General features: G+C 38.2%; 1 protein-coding gene across 3 annotated transcripts in view; it reads right to left on the bottom strand.

Moving 5' to 3' along the window:
• SUGCT (succinyl-CoA:glutarate-CoA transferase) overlaps nt 1-16,414 on the bottom strand; it is an 827,195-nt gene that overhangs the window by 394,116 nt on the left and 416,665 nt on the right. For 2 of the 3 annotated variants that reach the window (XM_044245656.1, XM_044245658.1), the window contains exon 12: nt 15,269-15,371. In XM_044245656.1, the coding sequence (XP_044101591.1) occupies nt 15,269-15,371 (103 nt within the window). Of the gene's footprint in view, nt 1-11,152; nt 11,829-15,268; nt 15,372-16,414 lie in introns of those variants that run through there. The other variant, XM_044245657.1, reaches the window with a different exon arrangement.

The following is a 16,414-nucleotide window of genomic DNA, read 5'->3' as shown; positions in this document are numbered from 1 at the left end:
AATCAACCAAACTAGGAGCTGGTTCTTTGAAAGAATTAATAAAATTGATAAACCCTTGGCCAGACTTATCAAAAAGAAAAGAGAAAGGACCCAAATAAATAAAATCATGAATGAAAGAGGAGAGATCACAACTAACACCAAAGAAATACAAACTATTATAAGAACATACTATGAGCAACTCTACGCCAACAAATTTGACAATCTGGAAGAAATGGATGCATTCCTAGAAACATATAAACTACCAAAATTGAACCAGGAAGAAATAGAAAGCCTGAACAGACCCATAACCAGTAAGGAGATTGAAACAGTCATTAAAAATCTCCAAACAAACAAAAGCCCAGGGCCAGATGGCTCCCCGGGGGAATTCTACCAAACATTTAAAGAAGAACTAATTCCTATTCTCCTGAAACTGTTCCAAAAAATAGAAATGGAAGGAAAACTCCCAAACTCATTTTATGAGGCCAGCATCACCTTGATCCCAAAACCAGACAAGGATCCCATCAAAAAAGAGAGCTATAGACCAATATCCTTGATGAACACAGATGCAAAAATTCTCACCAAAATACTAGCCAATAGGATTCAACAGTACATTAAAAGGATTATTCACCACGACCAAGTGGGATTTATCCCAGGGCTGCAAGGTTGGTTCAACATCCGCAAATCAGTCAATGTGATACAACACATCAATAAAAGAAAGAACAAGAACCATATGATACTCTCAATAGATGCTGAAAAAGCATTTGACAAAGCATTTGAAAAAGCATCCCTTCCTGATCAAAACCCTTCAAAGTGTAGGGATAGAGGGCACATACCTCAATATCATCAAAGCCATCTATGAAAAACCCACCGCTAATATCATTCTCAATGGAGAAAAACTGAAAGCTTTTCCGCTAAGGTCAGGAACACGGCAGGGATGTCCATTATCACCACTGCTATTCAACATAGTACTAGAAATCCTAGCCTCAGCAATCAGACAACAAAAGGAAATTAAAGGCATCCAAATCGGCAAAGAAGAAGTCAAATTATCACTCTTCGCAGATGATATGATACTCTATGTGGAAAACCCAAAAGACTCCACTCCAAAACTGCTAGAACTTGTACAGGAATTCAGTAAAGTGTCAGGATATAAGATCAATGCACAGAAATCAGTTGCATTTCTCTACACCAACAACAAGACAGAAGAAAGAGAAATTAAGGAGTCAATCCCATTTACAATTGCACCCAAAACCATAAGATACCTAGGAATAAACTTAACCAAAGAGGCACAGAATCTATACTCAGAAAACTATAAAGTACTCATGAAAGAAATTGAGGAAGACACAAAGAAATGGAAAAATCTTCCATGCTCCTGGATTGGAAGAATAAATATTGTGAAAATGTCTATGCTACCTAAAGCAATCTACACATTTAATGCAATTCCTATCAAAGTACCATCCATCTTTTTCAAAGAAATGGAACAAATAATTTTAAAATTTATATGGAACCAGAGAAGACCTCGAATAGCCAAAGGGATATTGAAAAACAAAGCCAAAGTTGGTGGCATCACAATTCCGGACTTCAAGCTTTATTACAAAGCTGTCATCATCAAGACAGCATGGTATTGGCACAAAAACAGACACATAGACCAATGGAACAGAATAGAGAGCCCAGAAATAGACCCTCAACTCTATGGTCAACTAATCTTTGACTAAGCAGGAAAGAATGTCCAATGGAAAAAAGACAGCCTCTTCAATAAATGGTGTTGGGAAAATTGGACAGCCACGTGCAGAAAAATGAAATTGGACCATTTCCTTACACCACACACAAAAATAGATTCAAAATGGATTAAGGACCTCAATGTGAGAAAGGAATCCATCAAAATCCTTGAGGAGAACACAGGCAGCAACCTCTTCGACCCCAGCCGCAGCAACATCTTCCTAGGAACATCGCCAAAGGCAAGGGAAGCAAAGGCAAAAATGAACTTTTGGGATTTCATCAAAATCAAAAGCTTTTGCACAGCAAAGGAAACAGTTAACAAAACCAAAAGACAACTGACAGAATGGGAGAAGATATTTGCAAACGACATATCAGATAAAGGACTAGTGACCAAAATCTATAAAGAACTTAACAAACTCAACACCCAAAGAACAAATAATCCAATCAAGAAATGGGCAGAGGACATGAACAGACGTTTCTGCAAAGAAGACATCCAGATGGCCAACAGACACATGAAAAAGTGCTCCATATCACTCGGCATCAGGGAAATACAAATCAAAACCACAATGAGATATCACCTCACACCAGTCAGAATGGCTAAAATCAACAAGTCAGGAAATGACAGATGCTGGCGAGGATGAGGAGAAAGGGGAACCCTCCTACACTGTTGGTGGGAATGCAAGCTGGTGCAACCGCTCTGGAAAACAGCATGGAGGTTCCTCAAAATGTTGAAAATAGAACTGCCCTATGACCCAGCAATTGCACTACTGGGAATTTACCCTAAAGATACAAACGTTGTGATCCAAAGGGGCACGTGCACCCGAATGTTTATAGCAGCAATATCCACAATAGCCAAACTATGGAAAGAACCTAGATGTCCATCAACAGATGAATGGATCAAGAAGATGTGGTATATATACACAATGGAATACTATGCAGCCATCAAAAGAAACGAAATCTTGCCATTTGCGACAACATGGATGGAACTAGAGCGTATCATGCTTAGTGAAATAAGTCAAGCGGAGAAAGACAACTATCATATGATCTCCCTGATATGAGGGAGTGGTGATGCAACATGGGGGCTTAAGTGGGTAGGAGAAGAATCCATGAAACAAGATGGGATAGGGAGGGAGACAAACCATAAGTGACTCTTAATCTCACGAAACAAACTGTGGGTTGCTGGGGGGAGGGGGGTTGGAAGAAGGGGGGTAGGGTTATGGACATTGGGGAGGGTATGTGCTTTTGGGTAAATTGGAAGGGGAGATGAACCATGAGAGACTATGGACTCTGAAAAACAATCTGAGGGGTTTGAAGTGGCGGGGAGGTGGGAGGTTGGGGTACCAGGTGGTGGGTATTATAGAGGGCACGGCTTGCATGGAGCACTGGGTGTGGTGAAAAAATAATGAATACTGTTTTTCTGAAAATAAATAAATTGGAAAAAAAAAAAAAAAAGAGCTCCCCAGCTCTCCCTGAAGCCACTGGCTTTTTTGATAAGAGAGGATGGAAATTCCACGCCTAGTGACCTAGGTGGGAGCTGATGAAAACAATAGGGATCTTTGTGGAAGGCAATTAAAAGAAAGGTGGTAGCTCCAGAACAGGAGCAAAATAGCAGAGAATCACCAAAAATTTAGAAGAGAGAACCAGGGAAAGAGACCTTTGGGGAAAGCCTTCCTGGGATCACCAGCAACTCATCACGGTAAGGAAGGGGTGCATGCGTCCCAGGCTGTGCCCACTAGGAGCAATCAGAGCCAGATGTGGAGACAGATCTGAAAGCATTCACCACGCTGCACCCTGACCCATCAAAAAATCAAAAGCCTCACTGGCACAAGCTCAATCTACCAAACACTGACTTAAGTATGCTATTCTGACCCAGGAGTGATGTCTAGGAAGCTATGCTTAAAAATCAAATCTCACTTATCTTTGGAAGTCTGGGCAACTGAGTGCCCAAGGTTGTGCTCTCACAGTAGCAAATCACAGAAGGAATCCCCAAGCTATTAGTCCCTGCCTGAGAGGAGGGGGGCAAAAATTCCCTTTACTGTGACAGCAGCTTCCAAGTCACAACACAACCAACCAAGTAGCACACACAGCCATACAAAGGATAAGAATCTAACTGGCTAAAATGGCCTTCACCCAATAAGTGGCTTATGCCAACTCGGGAGAGACCCACAGATAAAAGATAAAAGCAGGTGGAAAACATCTGAGCTGGGACCTCAGTGGTTAAGGGTGTTGCAGGGAAAATGGACTTCACAGAATTGGTGCATCCAAGTCACTGCTCTTTGACCTGTTAAGAGACAGACAAAACAGCTCCCGGGGTCAAAGCGGATCTAATATGTCCAGATATCAACAAAGAATTATGAGACATGCAAAGAAACAGTAAAGTGTGACCACTACACAGAAAGAAAATGCTGGCAATAGAAACCACCTCTGAAGAGGCCCAGATGGTAGACTTAGCAAGAAAAAACTTCAAAGCAGCTATTATAAATATGTTCAAAGAACAAAAGGAAGCCATGCTTAAAGAATTAAATGAAGATATGACGACAATGTCTCATCAAAGATATCATATCAATAGAGACATAGAAATATTCCAATTATTAAAAGGAACCAAATGGGAATTCTGCAGTCAAGATTAACTGAGATGAAAAATTCACTGGAGGGGCTCAACCCTGTATGTGAATTGTCAGAAGAAAGAATCAGCAAATTTAGAGATAGATGAATAGAGATTATGCAATCTGAAGAAAGGAAAAAAATGAAGAAGAGAAAAGAGCCTTAGAGAAGTGTGAAATACCATTAAAAGAACCAACATATACATAAATAGCCAAACCAGAAGGACATTTGAGAAAGAGAGGAACAATATCGAAGAAATAATGGCTTAAAACTTTGCAGATTTCATGAAAAACGTTATTCTATACATTCAGGTTCAGTGAACTCTAAGTATGATAAATGCTAAGAGACTCACACACACCCACAAACATAAACTTAAAATATTGAAAGACAAAGAGGAAACCCGTAAAGGAGCAAAAGCAAAATGACAATATACAAGGTTGCTGAATAAGATTAACGTACAACATCTCATCAGACATCATGGAAGTCAGAAGGGAACATATTAAGAGAGTTAGAAGTAAAAAACTGTCAAACAAGAATATTGTATCCAGCAAAACTATCTTTCACAAATGAAAGCATATTCAAGATAATCCCAGTTATACCAAAACAGGGAATCTGTTGGTAGCTGACTTATTATAATAAATATCAAAGAAAGTTCTTCAGGCTAAAAGTAAATGATACCACATAGCACTATAAATCCACCACAGATAAACAGAATAGCAATAAAATAATCACACAGGCAATTATAAAAATGATATAATTACATATTTTTCCTTTCTCCTCTTGGCTGATTTAAAAAGCTATTGCAGTATACAATCTGTATATAAGTGTAGTGTTGGGCCTATAACATATAAATGTAATGTATTTAACAATAATAGCACAAAGGGAGTGGATAAGGGCAAAAATGTGTACTGGATTGAGGAAAGGACATCAGATCCAACTCAAATCTTTAACTCAAATCCATATGTAGAAATTAGGGAAATAAGATAAAATAAAAAGATGATTATAAAAATTCTATAAATATGTATTTGATCTCATTTCTTTTATAAGCTGTCCTGAAATATTTAATATAACATATTATTTAGAGTAATCATTATAATGGTGTATTGTTGAGTTGATAATACATATAGATGTGAGAGAGAGGAGTAAAGTTTCCATATAAAACTGAAGTCAATTCTTTTTTGACCATCTTCCCATCCCTCTTAATTCTGGCAACCATCAGATTGTTCTCTATGTATAGGTCTGATTTTGCTTTTCGTTCACAAACATTTATTCATTTGTTTTGTTTTGTTTTGTTTTTTAGGTTTCACAGAAAGGTGGAATCACATGGTATTCGTCTTTCTCCAGGACCCTCTAGGTCAATCCATCTTGTAGCAAGTGGCAAGCTCTCCTATTTTTTATGGCGGGTAATATTCCAATGTGTGTGTGTGTGTGTGTGTGTGTGTGTGTGTGTGACCTTCTTTATCCATTCATCTATTGATGGACACTTGGGTTGCTTCTCATATCTTAGTTATTATAAATAATGCTTAAACAAACATAGGGGTGCAATATTTCTTTGAATTGGTGTTTTCACTTTCTTTGGGTAAGTACCCCATAGTGGAATTATGGGTGAAATGTAGTGGGAGATACAGGCTTCCAGTTATGGAATGAATAAGCCATGGGAATAAAAGATGCAGCATACGGAATATAGTCAATGGTATCGTAATAGTGTTGTATGTGATAGATGGTGGCTCTACTTGTGAGCACAGCATAAAGTTGCTGATTCACTATGTTGTACACCTGAAACTAATGTAACATTGTGTGTTAACTATACTCAAAAAGAAGCTGAAGTCAATATAGTTGAAGCTGAAGTCTGATAAAGTTAAGGTATATATTATAGGCCCTAAAAAAATCAGTTAAAAAAAAAACTCAAAATGTCATTGAAAGTTATGACAGAAATTAAAATATTATACTAGGAAATATCTACTTAATACAAAAGAAGACAATGAAAGGAACCAAGGACTAAAAAAGACAAGAGACACATAGAAAACAAAAAGAAAAATGTCAGGTGTAAATCCAACCACATCAATAGTAACTAAGCATGAATGGTTTAAACAATTCAATCAAAAGGCATACATTTTCAGAGCAAATTAAAAAAAAACAGGATCCAACTATATACTGTCTACATAAGAGACACTTTATATTCAAACATGCAAATAGGTTGAAAATAAAAGGATAAAAAACATGTACAATGAAAACAACAATCATAAACGAGAATGCAGGTCGGTGGGTTAAGTAAGCCTCTGCTTTCAGCTCAGGTCATGTTCCCAGGGTCCTGGGATAGAATTCTGCATCGGGCTCCTTGCATGGCAGGGAGCCTGCTTCCCTCTCCCTCCCTCTGCCTGCCACTCTGCCTGCTTGTGCTCTCTCTCTCTCTCTCTCTGACAAATAAATAAATAAAATCTTAAGAGAGAGAGAGAGAGAGAGAAAGAGTGCAGTGGCTATACTAATAGCAGAAAACCGATATTAAAACAAAAAAATCTAACCAGAAATAATCATCTCTTTCTTAAGATAATAAAGGTATAATTCTTAAAGATGGTATAAGAGTGGTAAGGATATATGCATGTAAGAACAGAGGTTGAAATATATGAAGCAGAAACTGACTGAAAGGAGGGACAGGTAATTCCTGAATAATGGCTGGAGATTTCAACACCCAACTTTCAATAATGTGTATAGCAACTAGGCAGAAGATGAAAAAGGAAATGTAAGAATTAAACAACGGTAAAAACAAACAAACAACAGACATCTAACACAGACATCTAACAGACATCTCTAGCATATTCAAAAGAATACACATTCTTAAGAACACAGAGAACATTCTGCGGAACTGATCCCATGCTGGGACATAACATAAGACTCAGTGAATCTAAAGGAGCTGAAATCAGTCAAAGTATGTATTTTCAAACACAAGGAATGAATCAGAAATCAGTATTAGAAAGTTTGAGAAATACATACAAATGTGGAAATAAATAAAAACACTTTTAAATAACCAAAGTTCTATAATTAACCCTTACATTAATGGCTAATTGATTTTGAACAATAGTGCCAAGAAAATTCAATGGGAAAATATTAGTCTTTTTCCAAATGATACTAAAGCAACTGAATATATATATGCAAAATAGTGAAGTTAGACTTCACATCTTACAGGATACACATACACACACACATTCTCTCTCTCCCTCTCTCTCTCTCTTAAAATGGATCATAGACCCATCAAAACCACAATGAGATATCACCTCACACCAGTCAGAATGGCTAAAATCAACAAGTCAGGAAATGACAGATGCTGGCGAGGATGCGGAGAAAGGGGAACCCTCCTACACTGTTGGTGGGAATGCAAGCTGGTGCAACCACTCTGGAAAACAGCATGGAGGTTCCTCAAAATGTTGAAAATAGAACTGCCCTATGACCCAGCAATTGCACTACTGGGAATTTACCCTAAAGATACAAACGTAGTGATCCAAAGGGGCACGTGCACCCGAATGTTTATAGCAGCAATGTCCACAATAGCCAAACTATGGAAAGAACCTAGATGTCCATCAACAGATGAATGGATCAAGAAGATGTGGTATATATACACAATGGAATACTATGCAGCCATCAAAAGAAACGAAATCTTGCCATTTGCGACAACATGGATGGAACTAGAGCGTATCATGCTTAGTGAAATAAGTCAAGCGGAGAAAGACAACTATCATATGATCTCCCTGATATGAGGGAGTGGTGATGCAACATGGGGGCTTAAGTGGGTAGGAGAAGAATCCATGAAACAAGATGGGATAGGGAGGGAGACAAACCATAAGTGACTCTTAATCTCACGAAACAAACTGTGGGTTGCTGGGGGGAGGGGGGTTGGAAGAAGGGGGGTAGGGTTATGGACATTGGGGAGGGTATGTGCTTTTGGGTAAATTGGAAGGGGAGATGAACCATGAGAGACTATGGACTCTGAAAAACAATCTGAGGGGTTTGAAGTGGCGGGGGGGGTGGGAGGTTGGGGTACCAGGTGGTGGGTATTATAGAGGGCACAGCTTGCATGGAGCACTGGGTGTGGTGAAAAAATAATGAATACTGTTTTTCTGAAAATAAATAAATTGGAAAAAAAAATGGATCATAGACCTGAACGTAAGATGTAAAAACTATAAAACCCTTAGAAAATATGGGAGTAAATATTCATGTCCTTAGATCAGCAATGGTTTTTTAGTACAACACCTAAAGCACAGGTAATCAAAGTAAAAGAGACAAACTGAGAATCCAGGCTCCATTTTTAACTGCTGAGTTCTTACAGAATATAGAACTCCATTTCAAGGTCTCTGTAAGCTTTGAATACACCATTTTGTACCTCTTTCTCCTTCATCATTAATCATTTTAGAAAAGTTCTTCAAACATCAGTGGTGTTCAGTCCCTGTCAATCACTGCTCATGTTCAGCACTACCAATAATACAACTAAAATACTTTTTAATGTAATAACTACAATAAAATGATAATGAAAAATGTTTTCATTTGAATAAATCTGTGAAATCATAACCTTTAATATTGGCTGTAAGAGAGAGGGAACACATATGGAGAGAATAACTTTACAAAAAAAAGGAAATTTTCGGATATTCTCAGGTCACAATAATTTCAAAATCACTGAACAGTAGAAGTGGAAACCCTCCATTAAATTCCTCTTAATCACTGAGATGGAACTTATGAGTAATATGACAAACTGACTACAAAAAGGCTTTAAAAGGATAAAGAGTTCTTTGGTAAGTTGGGAGATCAGGCTTCCAGTTCCGGAATGAATAAATCATAGGAATAAAAGGTGCAGAGTAGAGCATATAGTCAGTGGTATTATAATCGTGCTTGGGTGATTAAGACATTTTGCAACCCTTTGTCAGGTTTTAAACTTTTATTAATTCATTAAATAGGATTCGTTATGCCTATTACTTCTCACTGCTCAAACACCCACATTTCTGTGTAACTCATCTGTGACATTGAACACAATTTACCTTAAACTGAACTGGAGGACCTCCTTGAATGCTTCTTAGCTTTGTCTTTGCTGATTCACTGTTTTCCGTCACACTCTCTCCTTGCCCAATACCTAATACAAGACCATGTGTATAGTATGGGATACATAACATAGTCTTGTACAGAGAGAGACAGAGAGGGAGGGAGGAAGAGAGAGGGAGGGCAAGCACGTGACAGCCATCAATTATTATTTACTAAATGAATGAATGAATGTCTGACTGAGTGAATAAGCGATTTCTTTCTCCTTTGCCCTGAACCACGTCTCTCACATTTTCACAAAAAGATCAAAAGAAGGCTTGTTTCTTTAACATAAATTCTACAATCTTTTTTCCATCAACACCAATCAAGTAATGTCCAAGGCATTCTAGTTGGCTAGCTAAGTATATTTGTGTTATAGTTCAAAGAAACTGTTGCCTCCAAATTTCTTAGCTATATTCAAAAAAATGAATGTAAAACACCAGTAATGTTGTGCCACGTCCTTAGTTTTTATTTGACATTTCAGTGGGTTTCCTCTTACGTAATAAGAGATGAGGTTTTTTGCATTAGGATTCTTCTAAACTCAACAAAATAAGGTAAGATATTACTCCCCAATACTTTATGTTTTAATATAAAATTGAAGGTTTAAACTCTCCATTTTTATTTCATTTAATCCCTTAAACCCTTAAACCTAAAGCACATTATTTCTTCAAAAATTTAAAGTATTATCCCCAGATACCATAAGATAAACACACACGTAATGTATCTGAATTTGTTCACCACCTGAAGTACGTCATATATGTTTGGAGATACATACAAAATTTATTTTTTTTACTCCTTTGTCTACCAGGGATTATTTCCAGACATATTGTTTTGTCTAGATCTTCATCAACTGTTTTCCAGTTGCAGGGAACCCTGCATGTATGTGTGTTTCCCAGCAGTGTAAGCACTGTGTGAGCACATAATCGTACTTGAGGTGTGTAAGCCCACCAGGACTACACAACCACATTTCAATAAATATTAGGTAATGTCATGGAGAAGGCAATCTTTAAAACGCATCAACAACGCGTGGGTGTGGGTGTGTCTGTGTGTGTGTCTGCACCCACGTGCAGAAGCGCGTGCACGCCTGAGTGTAGAAAGGGCTTGAAAAACATCTTTGTATTTTGGGGTGATTCTGACACTTACTATATGAATTTTGAAGGACTTTTTTCCCAGATGCTCAGATAGTTTGCCAGAATGTGCTAAAAAAACAAATCGCCTGGAGAATATGAGCTAGCCTAGAGATTAATAAAGCCTCCAACTTCACAGGCTTCCACAAATAATGATATGAAAACAACAGATAATTTGAAGCTATCAAATATTTCAATACTTTGCTCTGTTTGCTTCTATGACATATTCATCCCATACGAAAGATTTGCTAAAGGAGTTGTAATGGCCTTCTGGGACAGAAAGAAGGTTTCTGTAGAAAATGTTAAATTAATTTTGATGGTGATACAAAGTTAAGGAAGGGTTGTTAAGGGATGGCTTGCTGCCACGGGGTGGGGTTTTGTTTTGGTATCCTTTTAGAGCCTGCAGGTGTTTGGCATCGGCTAAAATCAGGGCCAGCTGTGATATTTCAGTTCTGATACTTCCCTCCCAATAGTTCTCAGAAGTGATGCTTCGGGGTGATGTCTTACACCTGATGGATTCAACTTGTGTGGTAGAAATGTGAAGACTGTTAAATAACACCAGTTTGGCGACACCCGTTGCCCTCTCTTCCCCACCCATGGGTCATGGCATCAAGGAGGAAAAAACAAAAAAAAACAAAACAAAACATTAATCAGAGATTCGGTCATTCATATCTATGTATATTTTAATTGCACAGTTCAGTCGAAGAATACACTTGGAATCACCAGATACATGGTCTTAGGCAAAATACAAAAAAACAGGATCACACAATCTCTTTTGATTCTCATGGTAGATAATGATGCTGTTAACTGCTCTCATCGGTGGGATCCGTACCTATTTTTGCAGGAATCTGAATAGTTTCTATTAAAAGCTGCATTTTCTTTTAAGTTTGTTTGGGTTGGAAAACCTCAAACCACAATACATTTCATGCACATGTTCCCCAGGGTATGTTAAATAGGACCATACTGAGGTCATCTAGCAAGTTTTTTAAACTTTTTAAGAATTCCTTTAATGTACTGCACAATCTTGGCCTGGTTAAAAAAAAAGATATTTTAAGAGAGCACTTAAAAAATGACTCTTAAAATCTACATGCAGATAATCAATATTACACAGTTCTACAGAATACACAGAATTTTCCACAGATAATTTATCACCGAGGGAGAAAAGCAATAAAACTACCACTAAAAGGCTTTTGAATCAAAATTTCTCTAAGCTCTCAGTAGATACAGACCAAACCCCCCTAGTGTTCTTGACTGACTTAACAGTGGACGCTTGGACGATCCTTCCAACCTTTCCGCATCTGCAGCAGATAATCAGAGGCTCAAAGGTGGACAACCTCTCATCTAGCCAAGAAAAAATAAATAAATAAATCATCTGCTCCTTCAGCGGAGCCAAAAAATCAAGTTTCCTCAGAACAGGAGGCCATGATGAAATTATTTAGGTTAGAAATAGTTATTCCCATCACGTACACTTTTGTTGCCGAGGGAGCCCAAACCACGGATGAAAGGCGAATGGCCACCGGAGAAGCAGGCCCCCAGAAAACCCTCTCTTGCATTGGATGCTTCTGATTTTTTTTTTTTTTTTTTCATTTTGGTTAGACATACCCCTCTGCACTTCCCCAAAGCCCCACTTCCGGCGCCACGTTCCAGGCCCCGTGCTTCACCCCCGATCAACTTCCAGTTGAGCGAGCCTCTTGGCTGCGGCGGCGCATGCGCGCGGGAAGCCGGCCCCGGGCGACTGAGCGCGCGTGGCCGGGTCGGTGCACCCGGAGCCAAGAAGCTCTGCAGCTCATCGGGGGAAAAACAAGGGAGGACACCTTAAACGGAAAGGACACTTTTACGGAAAACAAAAATAAGAGGGTTGCAGCAATCAGGAATGATGAAGGGCTGAGGAGTTCTTGGCACAGAGCGCGCGGATGCCTTTTTTTAAAAGAATTATTACAGCTTGATTTGTAAGCCAGGGATCCCCGGCCCCACTGCCGCACTGAATTTCTTTGTAGCCACCAAACAAAGGAGTTTTTTAAACAAAAACATAACCTTTAGCAAAGGTATCCACCAAAGAAGGTTTTTTTTTTGTTTTGTTTTGTTTTTAACCAAAATATTACAGTAAATAAGGGTACGATCATAACCGGAGCTAATACCGTGTCTTGCACCTTTACCTCTGGCAAACCCTGCTGCCCTTGATAAACATTATCTCACGTAACAGGACAGTATAGAAAAAAGATCCTATTACATCACTTTATAGTTGAGAAAACTGAAGCCCAGTAAGTTTATAAAACTGCCCGAGAGCTAGCACTCCAGGGTCTTAACCATGATGCAGTGCTTTTCAACACAGGTTTTCCAAATAAAGGCTATACAAAGAGGTTGTCAGCCCCACCACTGGAAGCACAATAGCCTCTCCCTCATTTGGAAAACCTATACTTGGCAAGTTAACCAACTCATTCATTCACTGATTCATACATCAACAGCATTTACTCTGTATCTGCTATCTAAGTCGATTTTAAATTTATTTTTTCATAAAGGAAGAGAATTACTAAAGTCATGCTAAATCCCTAACACTTGGTACGTAAGTACAGCAAAGTTTTGGCAAATGAATTTTTTTAAGTAGTCCTAAAACATAATTCCCTGATTTTTTTGCGCTTTACATTCCTTCCAATATTCAAAATGATAAGGAGTTCTTTTTAAAAGAGCCAAGTGTCCTTACCTCTTGGGACAAACAATTCTACACACAATGGCCAGAGTCATCCGTGTTAATTTTTAAAATGTAACAATACTACATTGCTCTCTAGTCTTTCTAAAATTCCAGGTAAGCTTTATGTGCACGTTTGGTATTTTAAACTGCAAAGAATGAGATTATATATTAAAGAGACCAACTCTACTCTTGGAGCTTGGGTACAACTGTCAGTAATTATCACTGGATGATTAAGAATTTTTGATGTTAGAATGGTAACAGTTAGAATCTACTTTTTGGTGGATAAGAAGGCAATTTTCAGAGACTCCAGGGGTAGTAGCAAAAGCCAGTATCCTGGCTGAGGTAATAGCAATCTTTTCCATTTGAAAAATGACTGAAGTGCTAAAAATATGCCATAGACCAATATTAGAAACTACTAAGGGTCCAAGAGTTGCCATAGAATGATTAAAGTAATGAACCAAACTCCAAGGGGAAAGTGGGAATGAAAATCCTAACTATCCTATATTCAATCTGAAGCAGCCCATAAAATGAACAACTTGAAGGGTGGAACCTTGGTTCCTTGTTCATCAAAACCTAGACAATAGGCAATGTTAGAAGATACTCAGAGATTTTTAAAATAACGTTCTTTACCTTGGTGTCTTTGTGCCTGAAGAAACACAGATTGAATGATGGAAATGCCGATGATAAAACTCTCAGCAATGATCTCTAGAGAAAGCTGCCCTCAAATAGAGTTAAACGCCAAATCCTAAACAGCTGGTACCACTTTTCAGCAGGAAAATAATAGTAAAATCCACCCCTTCCCCCACAACAACTTCGAGTCAAAGCTTGGCCTCATTCGAAGCTACAATGTGAGAACACTGGTCCTCGGGGTCTGGTACATTTCAGAGCATGCGCACTGTAGCCTCGGGGCAAGGAGGCTACAGACATTAGCCCGCTGATGCAGCGAGGACCTGGTCACATAAACTCACTACATATCCAGCGTATCCAGCGGGCCCCCTTATCTCAAATACTTATTGGCCATTGTTTTATTCTGGACAAAGCCTTGCCACATTCAGGATCTTGGCAGGAAGAAAACACTAAGCAGAATTTCTGAATCCATTCATTTTTTTTCTCCAGTAAATATTGTCAACCTTGAATTAAATACATGTCAATTGTCCTTGCAGCAGATACTTGTGTAGAAGATAGGTACCAAAGTTAAAGAGTTAGGTCAGTTTTCAACAAAGTTCTCCTCAGAAAAATCATCTTCCATTTTCAGTACTTCATTTCAAAGAAAACTCGGTTACAATATAAAGAATCTTTTCAGGCCTATAATTTTGAAGAGTTGGAAGCTGCTAAGATATGTGAACAATCATAGTGAAAGCTTCATAGAAAAATGGGGTTCCTCTACCTTTTGGGATTAATATGTGACTCTGAGAAACAGTAAATTTCTTGCAGTGATACTAATTAAAGTAATAAATCAAAAATTTTTTGATAGCATCTAAAAATAATAATTTGAACAATGTTACAGAAAAAAACTCATTTTTTCTTTCAGGTGATCCTTATTCGTAGGGCCCAAGAAGTAGTCTATTAGAATTGTACAGTACAAACCTCTATTGAAGTATGATTGATTCTTCACAAATAATGTACTTTATTAATCAAAATATATAAAAGCCTCCCATTTGCAAAGTTAACTCTGACTTGCTTTGGACACTTTAAGATAGCAATCTGGTGAGATGTGGGCTCTAACAAAAACTATACAAACTAAATAACAACTGTAAAAGTTGTCATACTTCCTTCTGCACAGAATGTTCTCTGAGGGCCTGAGCCCAATCTCTCAATTGTCTACATTTCTGATTTTTCAGGAGACACAAATGTCTTGAACTTGCAAACTTTATGTAGAAACTGCTGCAGAAATACGTTAGATCTGATGGATATGACTGTAGACAACCAGTGTGATTCTGACTCACAATCTAATGCCACCATCAAAAATCACATTATGTGAAGGAAGCCCGTGGCCAATGGCTCACGTGTATTTATGTGAATCAAACTGGATAAAGAGAGGCAATTTCTTGTGTTTTCAACTTCCATGTACCAAAAAGTTCAAAAACCAAACCTGGGGTTCTGCAAATACGTTCTTCATGTCGTTGATTGGGCCATATGCAACCCCACTGCCATCGAAGAGGTATAACCATTTGCTGGTCATTTCTTCTTCAAACCTAGGAACAGACCCAAAAAAGAGGCATTTTTTACAAAGAAGGTACAACAGTTTTTCTCTTTTGAAGCAACCAGTAATGACAAGAATATGTTCCTTGGCTTTTCTTTGTTCCTAGTTTTGAGGATGTTGCCTAATGGAAACAACTTGACTTGCCCAGGAGTGGTTAAGAATAGCCACCCGGCTCCCATTGTTGGAAGGTCTACCATTAGAGAAATAATCCTTCCTATTTCTGACTCTGTGTGCTTTCTGACAGAGGATCCCTTGCAGAAGACACAGATTGTGTGGGGTTTTAAAACTGAGCTTAAATGCTGTGGTATTGAGCACTTTATAAATACAATAATATAGTTGCAATTGGGAGGGGATGTCATTGTGCAAAGTGTTTTTTAGGTCTCACGCATAGTAGTACATCAGCTTAAGGTAAATTTCTCAAAACAAAAACAAATGTAGTTTTAAAAGAAAGCTATATGTTTGGGGTGCCTGGGTGGCTCAGTCAGTTAAGCGTCCAACTCTTGATTTCAGTTCAAGTCATGATCTCAGGGTCCTGGGATCAAGCCCCACCACTCAGGAAGGAGTCTGCTCTCACTCTACCTCTCTCTCTCTCTCAAATAGACAGTCTTTAATTTAAAAAAGAGAAATATATATGTTCTACCTCCATTATATTTAAAATATACCAGAATTAACAGCCACAACACAACTTTAGCTACTTATTTGCAATACTACTTACTAATCAGAACAAATCTAGGCATGTGAAGACGGATATATCTGTTTAGACAGCAACACTCAAATCCAGCCAAGTCCTTTTCCTCTGTTTTGTTTTTTTTCTGTAATTTACATTAAACTTCACAGATAAAAAGCTTATTTGAGTGACTTTGTTTTCTCTCTTAGGTCTCAAGGAAGGGGGACCTAATTCATTGATGAGATTCACCGTTTTATATCTCCTCTTGTTAAAACAGTGGAACAGAAGTAAAATCTTGGATCCTCAAAGACAACTCAACAGTCATAACTTGTAATATACGAAGAATATAGAATCATTAATTTTTAAAA

This window comes from Neovison vison, chromosome 4, assembly GCF_020171115.1.
Source record: "Neovison vison isolate M4711 chromosome 4, ASM_NN_V1, whole genome shotgun sequence".
Classification (NCBI taxonomy): Eukaryota; Metazoa; Chordata; class Mammalia; order Carnivora; family Mustelidae; genus Neogale; species Neogale vison.
This window is presented reverse-complemented; position numbering and strand designations above follow the sequence as displayed.